Source organism: Geospiza fortis, unplaced genomic scaffold, assembly GCF_000277835.1.
Source record: "Geospiza fortis unplaced genomic scaffold, GeoFor_1.0 scaffold176, whole genome shotgun sequence".
Classification (NCBI taxonomy): domain Eukaryota; kingdom Metazoa; phylum Chordata; class Aves; order Passeriformes; family Thraupidae; genus Geospiza; species Geospiza fortis.
Window position 1 is genome coordinate 470,421 of NW_005054514.1, and position 17,189 is coordinate 487,609.

Genomic DNA, 17,189 nt, shown 5'->3' on the forward strand with positions numbered 1-17,189 from the left:
TGCCAGGTATTTTTAGTTCAATAAAACTTGTGTGGTTCTGCAGCTGCACACATTTCAGAAAGGTTGCTGAGTGAAGGTTCCCAGGTTTTCCTTGATTAAAATTGCCAATTTTTTTGCCTCAGAACAACAAAACCACGCAGTTCAGGCATGTCCAGCAGCTCACCTACAGCCTGATAGAGTGGAGATCCCAAATCCTCTCCGGGACCCTGCCCAAGGATGAACTGGCTGAGCTCAAGAAAAAAGTCACTGCCAAGATCGACTATGGCAACAGGTGAGCTCCAAACTCCACCTGCAGGGCAGAGGAGGCTCCCAAACCCCAGGGGTGGCTCTTAATGCCAAATCAGGCCCTGAATTAGGCTGAAATTAGGTGAAATGGCAGCTTTGAGTCCCTGTGACATCGTGGCCACCTGGCAGGTGGAGATGGAGCAGTTGGTTCTTGATGTGCCACAGATCTCTGTGCCTTGGCAGGAATTCTCCTCTCTTAATTCTGCACAAATCCTGGCAGGGGTGGCCTTTCCCTTGGAGCACAGTGTGTGCCTGGGTTTGGATGTGGCGGGGAAATGCTCTGCTTTATCAGCAGCTGAGGGGCAGGGTTGCACAGACACCCCAGCCCTCAGTGGTTTGCAGTCCCCAGGACTCATTTATCTGCCTGTCAGCTGTGATCCAGGTCCTGTAAGTGAATTAAGAAGAAGCTTATGGCAAAGAATAACAATCAGCTGCAATCTGGGAGCTTGGTAGACATTCATCCACCTTTGAAACAAAGCCATTTAAGCAGGAATAAGGGAGATGTCACCTTATGATTGAGTTACCTGACTAATTCCTTCTCCCTTTAATGGGAAAATGGGAGGGAGGAGTTTTTTGAGGCGGGAAAACCAGCAGTGAGCGAGGTTATTCCAAGGAGTGGGATACTGAGCACTGGCAGCCCAGGCAGTGATTTGATCTTTGCTGCTGCCACATTCTGGGTCTTTTTTTGTCTCCTGGGGTGTCCAGGATCCTGGGTCTGGACCTGGTTGTCCGAGATGACAATGGGAACATCCTGGACCCAGACGAGACGAGCACAATCTCCCTCTTCAAGGCCCATGAAACTGCATCCAAGAGGATTGATGAGAGGATTCAGGAGGAGAAGGTACCTCTGCTGTCCCTGGTTTGCCCTCTGTGCCCACTGAGTATTTATATACCTCTTAATGTTGAGCTCCTCTGACAGCAGAACTAAATTCTCCTGTGTTTGTTTGTAGTGGAAATATAAAATGTAATGGAAATATGGAATTCTTTGCAGTCCCTGCAGCAGAGTTTGGACCTCCGGGGACAGCCAATATTCAACTCCACACACACTTACAGCCTCTATGTGAACTTCAAGAACTTTGTCTGCAACATTGGGGAAGATGCAGAGCTGCTGATGAGCCTCTATGACCCTGACCTCTCCAAATTCATCAGGTAGGGGCTTTTTTTGGAAATTCTTAAGCAATGTAGTCATCAGGGTGATCATTCATAGAAGTTAGCAGGTTAGAAAGGGAATGCCTGCTGATGTTTTCCAGTTCTGTTGGTTGCTGCCCAGTGGGGGAAAATTAATTCCAGTTACTTTGGGATGAATTTCAGAGACATAGGAAGTCCAGGCGCTGTCCCTCCTAAAGCTGGGTATTTCTTTGATCCCACATTGTCTTTTTATATTCTTAATTTTCCCTGCTGTGGCCTGCAAGCCTTGGTTAAGCATTTTATTAATTGTTTCCCAGTAAATAATGGATTTAAATGATGTTTGCTGTCCAGTCGGTGCCAGTTCACATCTGAAGAGTTGGGAGGATATGAGGAGCTTTATCAGGGAGGCAGTTCCATGTCAGGAACACTCTGTGTCCATCACTGCAGTTATCAGGTCTGGCCATGCAGTGGGAATTGTCCAGGGAAGCAGCTGCCAGGGCTCACCCCATCCTGCCTCCATCAGTGAGTCACTTCAGAGGCATTTTGGGAAAAAAGATTGGTCAAATATTCCTTAAAGATTAAAATGCTGTTGGGCTTTTGCCAGGAAAGGAGGATGTCAGGTGTTGATTGGTTAAAATTTACTTTTTCTCCCTTTCTTTGCAGTGAAAATTACCTGGTTCGTTGGGGCAGCAATGGGATGCCTAAAGAAATTGAGAAGCTGAACAACCTCCAAGCAGTGTTTACTGTAAGTTCAGAGAATCCCAGAACAGGCTGGTTTGGGAGGGACCTGAATCCCATTCAGTGCCACCCCAGCCATGGGCAGGGACAGCTCCCACTGTCCCAGGCTGCTCCAACCCGGCCTTTGGCACTTCCAGGGATCCAGGGGCAGCTTCTCTGGGAATTCCATCCCAGCCCCTCCCCACCCTCACAGGGAAGGATTTTTCCCCATTATCCCATCTCTCCCTCTGGCAGTGGGAACCCATTCCCTGTCTCCTGCCACTATCAGTGTCTCCATCCCTGTCATGGTCTCCCTCCAGATCCAGAAAGCCACAAATTTTACCTGTGTAGAACCCAACAAAACCCCTCCTGTGGCGTTCACATTCTCTGAACAGAGAGAGACACAATTCTCTCTCCCAGGATTTTTCCTGGGGAAGGCAGTGAGAAGCTCAGAGAAGAAGAGAAAACAATTCTTACCTCTACTTGCTGCTCCTGTTGTTTGGCACATGTGGAATGTTTTATGGAGACTGTTTACCCAAAGTGATTTGGTTACTGGACGCCGGTGAAGGTTGTTTTGTTTCCTTGGCCAGTTGGGTCAAAGCTGTGTCCTGGCTGTCTCAGACAGTCAGGGTTTTTCTTTAGTATCTCTTTAGGACGTAATTTGGTATGGTATTAGTGTAATATAGTATAGCTTAATAAAGCAATTGTTCAGCCTTCTGAAATCATGGAGTCAGAGCGCATTATGCCCTAGCTGGGGGATCGCCCATTTCCCCTCCCTTCTTCCCTCCCTCTCTCTCCTTCTTTCTTCTTTTCCCCTCAGAAAGGACATTGATGGAAGTTGATGTGAGCTCTCTTTTCAGGACTTGAGCAGCTCAGACCTGATCAGGCCCAGGATCAGCCTGGTGTGCCAGATCGTGCGGGTGGGGCACATGGAGCTGAAGGACGGCAAGAAGCACACCTGCGGGCTGCGCAGGCCCTTCGGCGTGGCAGGTGGGCACTGCCCCCCTGGGGGCACCTGCAGGGCCCAGTAAACCCCTGGGGGGACGGGGACACGGGGCTGGCAACTGGGAGCTGTGTGCTGTAAGTGCCAGCACAGCCTGGGAGCTGCCAGGGCGAGCATTTCTGCTCCAGGATGGATAAATTGTCCCCGTGAGATCTTTCATGAAGGTGGTAGCTGGAGATCACGCTCTGTCACTGCTCACTTTTGTCACCTCCCACAAAGATAACGGGCTGCCAGGCTGCAACAGACTTATCAGGGTCTTATCAGAGTGGGATTTGCTGCTCAGGACTCATGGGATAAAGCTGGAGGTTTTAAAGGAGCCTTGGTGAACCAGACTGCCAATTCTTATTTTATTCCTGGGATTTCTTGTGAAGGGGCTTCCTTGAAATCCTTGGTGGAAATCAATATCCAAAGAAGCAGCATTTGAATAAAAGTGGAATTTCTTTGCCTTGAAGTGCCCCAGTGCCACCTGGTTTTCTCAAAGGGTGTATTTTATAAGAGTATTTTATCAAGATGTATTCAGTATGTTCACACTCACTGCTATGGGCTGACAATGCACATCAATGTAAATGTGCTTTTTTAAAAGTTAAAATGAGAGTGATGCCCTCCATTGCTGTCACAGAATCCCAGATTTTTGGGAGGTTGGAAATAACCTTAAATCCCATCCAGATCCACCCCTGCCATGGCCAGGACTCCCTCCACTATCCCAGGTCCCTCAGAGCCCTTGTTTTGGGTGACACTGGCCCACAATAACCCCTTGTTGTTTCCATTCTGAGAGGGCAAAGCTCTCTCTGGGCTCTGGGCAGCTCTGAGTGATGCTCTGGTGTCGTTGCAGTGATGGACATCACTGACATCATCCACGGGAAGGTGGACGACGAGGAGAAGCAGCATTTTATCCCCTTCCAGCAGTGAGTACTGGGCTCCAGAGCTCACCCACCCCTGGCCAAAGCAGGCATCCTCTGGGGAGGGACAGATGTGTCTGGGAGCCTGGCAGAGCCCCAGGGCTCTACAAACAGATCAGCTGATAGCAGCAGGCAGCTCTTTGCAGGGACAGGTTTCTGTCATGCTCAGGAGCTTTTGTTCCCCTTGATTTTCATGACTCAGTTCTTGGGGACTTCGGCCCTGCAGCTGGAATTTCTGGGTACCTGTGGGGTGAGGAAGAGGAGCACAGAGTAAAGTAATGTTGTGGGGCTGGGGGAATGTGACTTACAAAATGTTGTGGGGTTAAAAGGCAGGATTTTCAGAGACTGAGCAGAGACACAGCTTTTTGTCACTGCTGTGTGGGACCCTCTGTGCCACTCCCTGCCACGTTTCCTGGTCAGGCTCAGTCATAGGGAAGGAGGTTCTCCATCTTCTGGGGAAGAAATTCCAGTCCCAATGAGCTCTGCATTTCTGCACTGAGAGTTAGACTTGTGTGTTTGTTCTGCCTGCTCTGATTGCTCTCTTTTTTTGGCACATTGGAGTAACGAAAATGGAGCTTGTTTGGGTAGACCCAGCCTTGTTGTTACAACCCTAAATAGAGCAAAGCATTGGCTGCAGCCATTTGTTATTACAGGGTATTTTCAGGGGAGAATTGGGTTTGTTTCCCTGCCCTTTCAGGGCCTGGAAGGATGGCTTTCCCTTTGCAGAATAACATTAGTCTGCTACTTGGGTTTTTTTTCTGAGTTTGATTGCTTATTTTTTATTTGTTTAGGGGTTTTTGTTTTGATTTGGTTTTTTTTTTGTTTGTTTTTTGTTAATTGTTTTGGTTTGGGGTTTGTTTGGTTTTGGGTTTTTTTCTTTGTTTGTTTGATTAGTTTTTTGTTTTGTTGATTTGGGATTTTTTCCCATTTTTCTTCTTCTCCAGTGAGGCTGAGTTCAGCCCCCAGCTGGACACCAGGGTGGGCAGCCTGTGGAGACCTCGTTTCTCCCTCATAATTGGTGGTGTGGGTACAGGAGTGAAGTCAGGCTCAAGATCCAAACCTCACTAGTCTTGTTTGTGACTAGGGATGGGTTCATCACTTATGTGTTGTCACAGCAGTCATTAATTTATATTAATTTATATTAGTTTACCAATAGTTAAGCTGCATAGGGACAGCTCTGAGACAAACCTGAAGTCAGAGCTTAAATCCTGAGGTCAGTGTTACTTACCTTAGGCCTGAGGGATAGACTGTGATGCATTTCCCAGTGTGAAGGTTTTAAATGGATTTTGTGCAGGTGAAGGAATGAAAATCCCCATGGAATCCTTAAAAGACCCCACATTTATTTGTAAACCAGCCAGCTGTTGGCCAGCCCTCTCCTGTATGTGATTGGTGTCAGTCTGTCCCAATTCCTGACCCCGTTTTTGTGGTCCCCCTGCCCAGGATTGCCATGGAAACCTACATCAGGCAGCGGCAGCTGATCATGTCCCCCCTGATCACCTCCCACGTCATCGGCGAGAACGAGCCCCTCACCTCTGTCTTCAACAAAGTCATCGCTGCCAAGGAGGTCAACCACAAGGGCCAAGGTACAGCCTGGGGGAAACCTGGCCCGGGGGAGGTTCCGGGGAATAAATGGGTGGTGAAAGTCTAGGGAGCAAGGTTTAGTGGAGTTTAATCCTGCCCCGAGCCCTATCTGTGGTCTTTGCCATGGTTTTCACTTTGTCTCTTTGTCCTATCGCACATGGAGCTGAAATCCAGATAAAACCAGACAAAATTTGCATGAGAACAGCTCCTCCAGCTCCTCGCTTGCTAGTCATACATTTAAGGTCAATATTTTTTAATACCTTTAAAATAAAAGTGTTTTATGGGGCATGAAATACTTGTAAGTGGACGTGGCTGCATGTCCCAAATGGCTTTGGAGTTAAATCACATTATTCCAGATTTTTCTGGTCTTCCTTGGCTCAAAGATACTCAAGATTCATCTGTGTAAGTTTGAGGCTTGCTTCAGAGAATCTTCTTGCCCAAAAAAATCTTACTCAGATTCAGGGACGGGGAGGACTGGGCAAGAGACAACCAGATGGGGACATGGAATTGTCACGAGAACACAGATCTTTTTGGAAGCACAGGCTTAAATTTCACGGGTTTGTACCTTTTTATTTTCAGTAAACAAACATTGTCTCCCTTTTCTTAGGTCTCTGGGTCTCCCTGAAGTTGCTCCCTGGGGATCTGGCTCAGGTTCAGAAGGATTTTTCCCACCTTGTAGACAGATCCACTGCAGTGGCTCGAAAAATGGGGTTCCCTGAGATCATCCTTCCTGGTAGGTCCCGTGTGCTTCTACATTCCATGGAGTGAAAGAGCCTCCTGAAATTCTAGAATTGCTGTCACAAAAAGATTTATTTAAAAAAAGATATCTGAAAACTTTATATTTTTCTTCAAATTTCCTGATTATTTTCTTATTTTTTGCCACAAGAAGTTGAAAACATGAGTTGCCTTTCTTATGGCAAAATGGTGGTTTATGGAGCTTTTGGAAGAAAACGTCTCTTTAGTCAAAATAATTTTTGTTGCATATGGCTTTGACCCACCCATTCAGATTGGGTTTAACCCTAGAGAGATCATTAAATTAAAAAACAAAACAAAACATAATTACAGAGGTTTGTAGAAAGGAAAATGGTTCATTTCAGAAGATTTTGTGTAATTTGAGACAGATGAAAATGTGTGATGGGGGGGTGTTGTTAATTAAAGGCTAAGAGGAAATCAGGATAATGTGGAGCCCAAGGGTGTTAAATTTCAAGCTGTCACAGTGGGAATGAGAATCCAGCTCATTAAACTCTGGGCATTGCAGGTGATGTCAGGAATGACATCTACGTCACCCTGATCCAGGGGGAGTTTGACAAAGGCAAGAAGAAAACCCCCAAGAACGTCGAGGTCACCATGTCTGTGCACGACGAGGATGGGAACCTGCAGGAGGTAGGACGGCCTCTGACACCCTCTGAAGATTTACACCCAAAATCCTCTGTATTTACCTCTTCTCCCCCCTCCCTGTGTTTTGTCCAAAGAAAGCCATCCACCCTGGGGCTGGCTACGAGGGAGTCTCGGAGTACAAGTCTGTGGTTTATTACCAGGTCAAGCAGCCCTGCTGGTACGAGACTGTCAAGGTATGGCTCTGTCATCGCTGCGTGTCACCTGAGGCAGGAGGGGGTGAGGCACACACAGACTCTGGGTCTCTCCAGCAGGCTAATCTGAGTTTATTAGAAACCCATTCTTTTATACACCCTTCTGATACAGGTGCACCTGATTGGTCATTTAATCAACACCCCAACACCATTGGCTAATTAAAAAAGCACCCTTAGGCAAACATCTTATGAGAAATCAACTGTTCAAAACACCAGCTGCAAGATTGTTTTAATTCTTTCTCTGAGCTTCTCAGAGCTTTTCCCAGAACAATTCCTAGGAAAGTTACCTGTTTCTCTCCCTCTGACTAAACTGTCGTATCACAGGTCCCCCATTTTGTTTAAAGGAGGAGGCAGTGTTTGTTATCCCTGCAGGGCCCCGTGCAGGAAGGAGAACAAGCACAGCTCAAGAGGTCTCTTCAGCAATTTGCCAGTTGTTAATCAGAACCTCAGTCAGATGCTGAATTAGAATGGTCAGAGAGATTTCCAGCATGTACCATCGAATTCTTTGCAATCAAGCCTTGTTGTGTGTGTTTTTCTTGTAAAAAGCCCTTGCTAATTCTAAGGCAGTGACACACCTCATTAGTCTGCTCAAGGGTCAGGTAGTCTAACTTGTCAACAGCCCTTTTCCAGAAACGTCAACATCTGCATTCTTCCTCTGTGTGCAGACCAGGATTGATGTAAACCAGCAGCTGCATCAGCACCAGAATGTGCTGCAGAGTGGCTGGGGACAGGGACAGTGCTGTTTTCATCCTTTCTCCATGCAGGTGGCCATTGCCATAGAAGAAGTCAGTCGCTGCCACCTGAGGTTCACGTTCCGTCACCGCTCGTCCCAGGAGTGTGAGTGCCAGGAAGGGACACCTGCAGGACTGCTGTGCTGCTCCCACTCCCACTGAGGGCAGAACTCTGATTTCTGCTTATTCACAGTGTTACGGATTTTGTTCTTGCTCAGTTTACTTATTTCCAGTTTTGTGGCAAGCAAAAAACCAAAAATAATTCAAATTTTTTGCACCCAGAATTTGGTGCTGGTTTTGTCCTGAAACTGAAATTTTGTAAGGAGCAGCCGTTTATCCCCCTGAAAGAGAATTGTCAGTGTTTGTTATTGCTTTGGCTTCTGAGTGTACGGTGTTGCTTTTAATTTATTTCCCAAAATTCATTGCAAGGCCTGGTGGTCTTCTAATGATCTTCCTATAGGAGGATTTCTAATTAGGCTAATAAAAGGCTAATGAGAGCGTTAGAGCCAGAAGTTCCATCAGATCACTTCAGAGCCCTGAAATGAGATCAATAATGTGAGGCTCAGCCACTGAAAGGCTCTCAAAGGCACCTGCTTCTGAGGGCAGTGACATCCTTCCATATCCACAGCTCACAAACCAAAATCCCAACCAAAAATATCTATAGAATTCTATATCAGAGGATCATATTGTTAAGGTTAGAAAAGACCTGGAAGATCAAGGAGTCCAACCATTAATCTGTCCAGAAGAGCCACTAAAATTGTGTGTGGGAGATGCTCCAGGAGGATGTGTTTGTGTAGCTGCAGTTACCTATTAAATAAAGCTGCTGATGAGGTTAGAGGGCTGCATTTTGGGTTGTGTGCACATGAGTAAGACAATGGCTAATGAAGATTTCTCCTGTTTTGCAGCCAGGGATAGATCTGAGAGGGCTTTTGGCATGGGCTTTGTGAAGCTGATGAATGCAGATGGAACGACGCTGCAGGATGGCAAACACAATTTGATTGTTTACAAGGTAACCTGGGCATTTCCGGCCTTGTCTCTTGTTTGACTCATCAAAACTCCTGGCTGATTTTCCAAGCAGGAGAAAGCTACAAAATGTGTGTGTGGAGTGGGAAATCCTCCTAAACTCTGTGGCTTTGGAAATAGCTCAGCTCATTTGCAGTATGGGCAACTTATCCCTGAAATTAGGAGTCCAAACAATGATAGAGATGAGAAAGTGTTTCAAACCCATTCTGGCTGTCACTGTGGGCCATGACCCTTCTGCCTGCTGTGTCCAACCAACAGGGTGACAACAAGAAAATGGAAGATGCCAAGAGTTATTTGACTCTTCCTTGCACCAAAACAGAGATGGAGGAGAAGGAGGCTCCCTCAGGGAAAAACCTGCACTCTCTGGCCAACTTCACCCCCACGAAGGACAGCACAAAGGACAGCTTCCAGATTGCCACTGTCATCTGCTCCACCAAGCTCACCCAGAATGGTAGGGCTTGTGCTGGGGCTCTGAAATACAGAGGGCATTTTCTCCAGGCAGCTTCTTGTGTGAGGCCAGAGAGCCCCAGCTTTCTTTTTGCTGCTCATGTGTCAGTGGCAGCCCCGTCCCATCAAGCTCCCAGAATGTTTGTGCAGCCCCTAGAAACCCTTCCACACAAATACTCGATCCAGACTGCCAGTGCTGAGCCCAACAAGTTTGCTGGCACATGTGGAAATGTCACCTGTCAGTGACAGTGTCTGTGTTTTATCAGAATTTGAAATGTTTGAGGTTAATTGCCTTCTTTCCTCGCCTGTTCAGAGAGCAGCAGTTAGGGCTGAGCTCTCCAGGGTGATGATGATGTGCATGAACTCTGCCCTGCTGCCAAAGGGGTCAGAATGGAGAGCAGTGTGTGCCTGAGTCCAGCCTGGGCTGGTCAGTGATGGAAGACTTCCAGCAGCTCTGGAAGGGCCTGTGCTGAGTTGTGCACTTCAATAAAATTCCTGGCTTGAGATACCTGCTCTTGAGTCCTTAAAAAAACCTGCAAAATGGTCTCCAAATGTGTTATCAGATGGCAGCCAGGTTTCCATTTATAGCAGAGCTTTGCTCTTTTGCCAAGACAAAAGCACCTCAAGGTAACATTCTGTACCTCAGGGTGATTGTTCTTTGTGCACTGACTAAAAATAGCCCCCAGCCTTGCTGTGGGCTGCTCTGCAGCCCTTCAGGCAGCTGTAATTGCTGATTGCTCCTTGTGTCCTTGCAGTTGACCTGCTGGGTTTGCTGAACTGGCGCTCCAACGCCCACAACATCGCCCACAACCTCAGGAAGCTCATGGAGGTGGAAGGAGGAGAAATTGTGAAGGTATTCCCAGGGATCTGAGCCTCCTTGGTGCACACACTCTCGTGTGTCAGCCTGGAGTTGGACCCAGAAGGTGTCTGGGTAGGCTGGGAGGGCAGAATCATCAAATCATGGGATAGTTTGGCTTGGAAAGGACCTTACAAACAGCTTTTTCCATCCCCTGCCATGGGCAGGGGCACCTTCCACTGTCCCAGCTTGCTCCAACCTGGCCTTGGACACTTAGACACCAGGGATGGGGCAGCCACAGCTTCTCTGGGAACCTGTGCTCCACATCTCATTCGTGGAATTTACCAGAATTACAGAAGTTGAGTACTACAGGGATCAGGGAGAGAGCAGTGACTTTATTTTCCCCTTTATCCTTATGAAATAAGAGATACATCCAAAGCCTAACTTTTCATTTTCAACTCCTTTGTGAATGAGGAGGGGCTTGCTGTGAATCTGGGAGCAGAGACAGCCCAGAGATCTCATTCAGCACTGTGGGGAGTGGACCTGAAATTGGGGAATTCCCACAGAAAACCTGAAGGATTTAGGAGGAAGCCTTACCTGCATAGAGGGGTCCCAAGAGTGAATGTGCTGGGATTTTGCAAGGTGGTGGTTTTATGGAGCAGCTGAACACAAAGTTAACGTGTCACTGTGTCACTGCAGACAGGCTGGGGGCAGTGTCCTGCCTGGGACAGGGCCAGGCTGCTTTGGAGAGCTCAAGATTTTCATCCTGTGGGATGAAAAGGCACTAGAACAGCAAACTGGGGCCATTTCGAACTGAGAAGAAAGATCTTCCTTACTATAGAGATGATCATGACAATCCTGTGCATGGACACAGGGCTGGGGTCCCTTTTGAGAGGTTTTGTTATGGACACAGAGCTGGGATCCCTTTTGAGGTGTTTTCTCAGGGGCAGGATTTACACTTCAGCCAGGCTGGAAGGGGAGGAATGATCCAGCTCATGCTCCTGTGCAGGATGCCAGTTGCCTTTCCCCACTCTTTTACTGTTCCTTTTCCCCTCTAGTTTTTGCCAGACACCCTCGATGCACTTTTCAACATCATGATGGAAATGTCAGAAAATGAAACCTATGATTTCCTGGTGTTTGATGCCCTGGTGAGTGAATCTTCTGTGGCTGCAGAGTTTGTTTTCAGCCACATTTCCTGTCTGTTCCTGGTGATTCCAGTGAGCTATTGGTATTTTGCTCTAGAAATAAATGATATTTAAACACTTCTTAAGGCTTTTTCAGGAGCCAGGAATGAAATACACATCAGGTTTTTAGTAGCCACAATGAAAAGAGTAATAAATTGCACACACACTGCATTTAGTGACTGTTGTAACAGGAATAACACTCTCTGTAGCATTAATGCTGTTGATAAAACAAAAATTATAACCCAGCAAAATCAATGAGAGAGTGTTCTATTGGAGTTAGTGTGCAGCTCTGTGCATGTTTCCTTCTGGATTTTTGGCAGGTATTTATTATTTCTTTGATTGGAGACATCAAGTTCCAGCATTTCAACGCTGTGCTTGAGACTTACATCTACAAACACTTCAGTGCAACCCTGGCCTATGTGTGAGTATTGGCCCAGGGCTCGGGTGTCACCCAGCAGTGTCACTGGGGGCTTTGGGGATGACATCAGCTCTTGGTGATGGATTTCATTAGGTCATTTTTGATGATGTTAATGGGGTAAAGGCAGCTGAGAGCAGAGTTATTGCTCTTTTTGCCCTCTAAAAAATTCAGTTGTGAGATTTTTTTCTATGAAAACAGATAGAAAAGACTCTTCTATCATGGATCTTGGCTTTCCAGCCCCTTGATCAAGCACCCCTCAGCCAAAGGTCACCACCCTTGTGGTAACAGAAGTGAAAAGTTCAAACTGAAGCCAATAGGGAGAGCAAAACCAGAAACCAAACTGCTTTTCCTCTCTGAAAATCTCCTTTTAATTTTTACTGATCCACATGAATTGGCTGTCACCCTAAAATAAACACAATTTGAAGTCCCCCTCTCCTGGAATGCCTCCTTCCCTGCCCTGCCACACAGTCACTGCTTCCACGTGGTTTCCTTTTCTCCTCCTGCTCCCCTCCTGGGAATTCTCACTCAGGGACAAAGCCTCAGTGCCTTCCCCTGGGGTGGGGTTTGCATCTTCCTGGAGAGCTCCTTGTAGGGCAGAGGAAAGCAGAGCCAGAGGGTGCAATCTGTAGACTTTCAGCCCAAGAGCTGAGAAGGAGATGGGCTGTGAGCCCTGGGGTGTCTCTGTGCCTGCAGTTTCCCTCTGGGCTGAGGAAGCTGGGCTTGCACAGGAACTGAGCCGTGCCTGTATTGGTTCCCCTTTTTGTTTTATTTCCAAAGGAAACTCACCAAAGTCCTGAACTGCTACGTGGGGAATGCTGAGGACTCCAGCAAGACAGAGCTGCTCTTTGCAGCCCTGAAAGCCCTGAAATACCTGTTCAGGTTCATCGTGCAGTCCCGGGTGCTGTACCTGAGGTGGGTCCGGCCTTCCCTCCCTGGGCCTCCTCTGGGAAACCCACTGGAGTTCCTTCCAGTAAATATCACTAAAGCACATATTCTTCACCAAATCCTCTATCGCTGACTCACTAAGAGGATCTTTCTGCCCTTTGTCTGTGGCTGGAACAAAAAAGTTGAGCAAAAATTGAAATACCTGATTAGAAGGGAGAAAAACCTTTTAGTCCCCCCTAACATGCAATAAGCAGCACATGGTAGAGCTGAAAAGGAACCCAGTATTTATTTTTATAAAGTAAAACATGGAATTTCCTCCTCATTTTCAGAAACTTTAAAAAACCAATACACAGATACCTCAGTCATTAGGTGAGGTGGGAGATGACACATTCTCCAGTTGGGGTAAAGTCAAAGTGGATTAATTGCAGCTTCAAAAACATCTTTCCAGAGATTCACAGTGAGGGTTTGAAACCCTTTATTCATGTCCATTCTGGATTATTTTTCCTGTTTAATACTTGAAACCCAAGCAGAATTTGCTGCAGTGGCAGCCTAAAAAGTGCAGGTTTCCCCTACAACAGATTCCAGCAGGAAATGGCTGCAAAATCTCCAATTCCATTTTAACCCCCATGGCTTTGTCAGAGGAGATGGCATGAAGATGTTGTTCCACAGGATGGAATCCTGTTTCAGCTGCTGGATTTCTGTGTGTAACTGGCCCTGTTCCTTGCAGTGTTTATGGGAAAAGTGAGGATGGGAATGAATTCAATGATGCAATTCGCCAGCTCTTCCTCTCCTTCAACGTCCTCATGGACCGGCCCCTGGAGGAGGCTGTCAAGATCAAGGTCAGCAGAATTTCCAGGGAAAAGTAAAAAACTTTATTTAGATCAACTGGTGCAGTTGGGAAGGGGCTGGGCCAGAAAAAGGAATGAGAGAATTATCCATGAGTCCCTTCTCCTCCCTCTTTCCCACTCTGCACTGCAGATCTGGGGTGGCTGGAGGCTCTTTGGACGCATAAGTTTGATTTTAAACCAGTTCTCTGCAGTTGTCCCCATACTTGCTTTTGACAAAAACTGGATTTCCCACATGCATTTCATGTCCTTGGTTTCTTTCTTCTTTCAGGGGGCAGCTTTAAAGTATTTACCAAGCATCATAAATGATGTCAAACTGGTGTTTGACCCCGTTGAGCTCAGGTAATTGTATGAAGTTTGTTTGTCCTCTAAACCCAGCTTATCTGGTGTGAAGAATTTTGGAAACTTGGCTAAAAACAGCCACTCTGGTTATGATCTGATGGTGCAGATCCTGTGCATGGACTCAAGGAAGTGCTTGCTGGGCTTTAAAGGAAGTCAGTGGAGTTCAGAGGATTCTCTGCATCCCAGTTTTTCATTCTGGGAGTGTCTAAGCCCAGGCTGGACGGGGCTTGGAGCAACATGGAATAGTGGGAGGTGTCCCTGCATATGGCAGGGGTGGAGCTGGGTGATTTTAGGATCCCTTACTACCCAAATCATTCCAGGATTCTGGGATCCTTACAGGCACCTTGAGATTTTACTGAAAAGCAAAATCTGAGGGCAGTGAAGTGTTGAAATCTCATGCAAGTTTCCACCAGTTCTTGGTGAATGCTCCTGAGAAGTGTGGCAAAGGCTGAGCCTTGGCTGGGAACCCAGGAGTTGTGTTTATCCAGGAAATTCTGAGCCCTGTGGGTTCCTGGTTGTGGTGCTCAGAGCTTTGCCCAGCCCTGTCTCCCTGTCCTGACACAAGTGATTAGCTGGGAAGCAGCAGACAGGCAGCAAATGTCCGTGGAATTTCATTAAAGGGAATCTGGGCTTGGAGTGAGTCACCACTGCTGATGCAAGGGGCATCTGGGAGGAGGCTGTGCCTTTGTGCTGGGGATGTTCCAGCTTTCTCCAGGCTGCTGAGTTGGTTCAGATGAGGCTTTCAAACTGTCCCTGGGTGTGACAGCCAGGGGGATTAACCTGTGAGGGCACAGAGCACTGCCTGTTTATAGGGTCTGGGATGCACCTGTGTGTCCTGGAATAAAAACTTCATTTAAAGAGGTTTGAGCCTGCAGTTCCTGAACACTGCTCAGTTTTACTTTCAGAGAATTCACAGAATTCTGTGACTAGATTGGAAGAGACCTCAAAGATCATTGAGTCCAACCCATGCCCTAACCCCTCAACAGGACTTCAAGTCCTGTGCTAAGTCCCTTGAAAATCGCTCAGGGCTCTGTGGTAATGTGCCTGTTGGATGGAATTCCCAGAGGAGCTGTGGCTGTCCCATCCCTCCTGCGTTGGAACATCCTGGGGCAGTGGGAGGTGCCTCTACCCATGGCAGGGGCTGGAGTTGGGGTGCTTTTAGTCCCTTCCAACCCAGCCCGTTCTGGGTGCTGTGCTTCCATGTGTGGCCCAGGTGCAGGGCAGTGTCTGTGGGTGGATGGGCTGGTGCTGATGCTGGGTGCCAGTGCTGACCCTCTGCTCTCTCTGGGTTGCACACAGTGTCCTCTTCAGCAAGTTCATCCAGAGCATCCCTGACAACCAGCTGGTCCGGCAGAAGCTGAACTGCCTGACCAAGATCGTGGAGAGTGACCTGTTCAAGCAGGCTGGTGAGTGGCACTTGGGAGGCTCTGGGCTCTGCCAGGGGCCGCACAGCCTGCAGAGGAGTTCCCTGACAGTCATCAGGGGCAGTCCACCATTACATCCAACTCTAGAAACATTCCTTGCCGTGGAAGAACTGAGGCTTTTGCTGTCCGGTCTTTATATAATGCCCAGTGTGTGGGATCCTGATCCAGGGTGGTGATTCAGAAGGAGGAAGAAGCTGAGGGTGCTCTTTGATGGAATTTAGAGAATTTATAAATGAAAAGGTGGGGTTAGATGGGATATTGGGAAGGAATTCCTCCCTGTGAGGGTGGGGAGGAGCTGGGAGGGAATTCCCAGAGGAGCTGTGGCTGCCCCTGGATCCCTGCAAGTGTCCAAGGCCAGGCTGGAGCTCCCTGGGACAGTGGGAGTTGTTCCTGCCCATGGCAGGGCTGGGATGAGATTATCTTTTTGATCCCTTCAACCCAGACCATTCTGGGATTCCATTATTCAAATTACAGATCATTTATGACTCTCTCCAGTCCATTTGTCATAACTCCAGTGGCTTTAAGCAGGTTCTGGTGTCCCAGATGGGATCAGGAGCAGGACGCTCCTGTGAGGTGCCCATACCCAGGGCATGCTGAGGCTCTGCTCTGTCCCTGTGTCACTTTGCAGAGTGCAGAGATGCCCTCCTGCCCCTGCTCATCGATCAGCTGAGTGGGCAGCTGGATGACAACTCCAGCAAGCCCGACCACGAGGCCAGCTCCCAGCTCCTGAGCAGTGTCCTGGAGGTCCTGGACCGCAAAGATGTGGTGAGCACGAGCTCTCAGGGCTGCCAGTTCAGCTCAGTTCTTTTGAGAAGTCACAGTAAAGAAACATCCTCTGCTTGTGCTTTAATGAGTCCGAATTGTGATATTTATAGAAACTGGGATGCCTTGCTGTGCAGTTCTTTGTAGGGGCTCTGTCTGAAGAGGAGCCAGGAAAGGTTGAATTAGTTGTTATCACTACTAGAGGCACTTACTTCCTTTCCTAGGGACAAAAATGTCATCTCAGCTACTTTGGTGGCTTGTTCAGTAATTTGGAGCAGTCAAAGTATTACATGGTATAAAAGTGAGGAGGTTGCTTGTTCTCTCTGTTATGGAATAGGGACAACAATCACTGTTCAGCCAGAAAAACGCACCTCCCACTCTGTTCATGGGAATTGTTCTGAGTGCCTGTGAACAGAGAGGTTTGAGCTGTTCAGAGAAGAGATGTCAAAGCCCCAGGATGAGCTGATGAAGCTGGGCCAGATCCATTAAGGGAATTCTCCACCCAGTGAATCCCAGAGTGTTTGCATTGATTGCTTGTGCACTTAAATCTGCTTTTTCTGCTTCCCCTAATGAAATGAAGCCCCGCCAGGGCAGTCCTCCCGCACAGGGAGCTGCCCCTGGAAGGCTGTGCCTGAGGAATGGTCTCCAGTGTCCCTTGCTGGCTGTCCCCAGGGTGCCACTGCTCTGCACATCCAGCAGATGATGGAGCGGCTGCTGCGCCGGATCAACCGCACGGTGATCGGGATGAGCCGCCAGAGCCCGCACATCGTGAGAGCCCTTCCCACCCTCCCTGCCTCCTCAGGAGCTCTGACTGAGGGGTTCAATCCCTGAGAGCCCTTCCCACCTTCCCTGCGTCCTCAGGAGCTCTGACTGAGGGGTTCAATCCCTGAGAGCCCTTCCCACCTTCCCTGCCTCCTCAGGAGCTCTGACTGAGGGGTTCATTCCTGGGAGCCCTTCCCCAGCACCTTTAACTGTGGGGTTCATTCCCCTGGGAGCCCTTCCCTGCTTCCCTTCCTTCCCCATCACTCCTTAACAAAGGGGTTCATTCCCCAGGAGCCCTCTCCTGCTTCCCCAGCACTCCCTGACAGTGGGTTCATCCCCTGGGAGCTCTCAGTGGGGAGCAGTGCCTG

At 48.1% G+C, this 17,189-nt stretch overlaps 1 protein-coding gene across 1 annotated transcript in view; it reads left to right on the forward strand.

Annotated features, from left to right (window-relative positions):
- Positions 1-17,189, forward strand: part of DOCK5 (dedicator of cytokinesis 5) — a 78,847-nt gene that overhangs the window by 26,916 nt on the left and 34,742 nt on the right. Inside the window, exons 6-27 of the mRNA XM_031063572.1 lie at positions 123-271; positions 991-1,126; positions 1,277-1,434; positions 2,077-2,158; positions 2,991-3,120; positions 3,966-4,038; positions 5,473-5,615; positions 6,221-6,346; positions 6,872-6,996; positions 7,086-7,184; positions 7,967-8,039; positions 8,839-8,942; positions 9,215-9,407; positions 10,159-10,256; positions 11,258-11,347; positions 11,704-11,804; positions 12,579-12,713; positions 13,414-13,525; positions 13,803-13,873; positions 15,173-15,279; positions 15,926-16,062; positions 16,732-16,827. Coding sequence (XP_030919432.1) covers positions 123-271; positions 991-1,126; positions 1,277-1,434; positions 2,077-2,158; positions 2,991-3,120; positions 3,966-4,038; positions 5,473-5,615; positions 6,221-6,346; positions 6,872-6,996; positions 7,086-7,184; positions 7,967-8,039; positions 8,839-8,942; positions 9,215-9,407; positions 10,159-10,256; positions 11,258-11,347; positions 11,704-11,804; positions 12,579-12,713; positions 13,414-13,525; positions 13,803-13,873; positions 15,173-15,279; positions 15,926-16,062; positions 16,732-16,827 — 2,538 coding nt within the window. The remainder of the gene's footprint in view (positions 1-122; positions 272-990; positions 1,127-1,276; positions 1,435-2,076; positions 2,159-2,990; positions 3,121-3,965; positions 4,039-5,472; positions 5,616-6,220; positions 6,347-6,871; positions 6,997-7,085; positions 7,185-7,966; positions 8,040-8,838; positions 8,943-9,214; positions 9,408-10,158; positions 10,257-11,257; positions 11,348-11,703; positions 11,805-12,578; positions 12,714-13,413; positions 13,526-13,802; positions 13,874-15,172; positions 15,280-15,925; positions 16,063-16,731; positions 16,828-17,189) is intronic.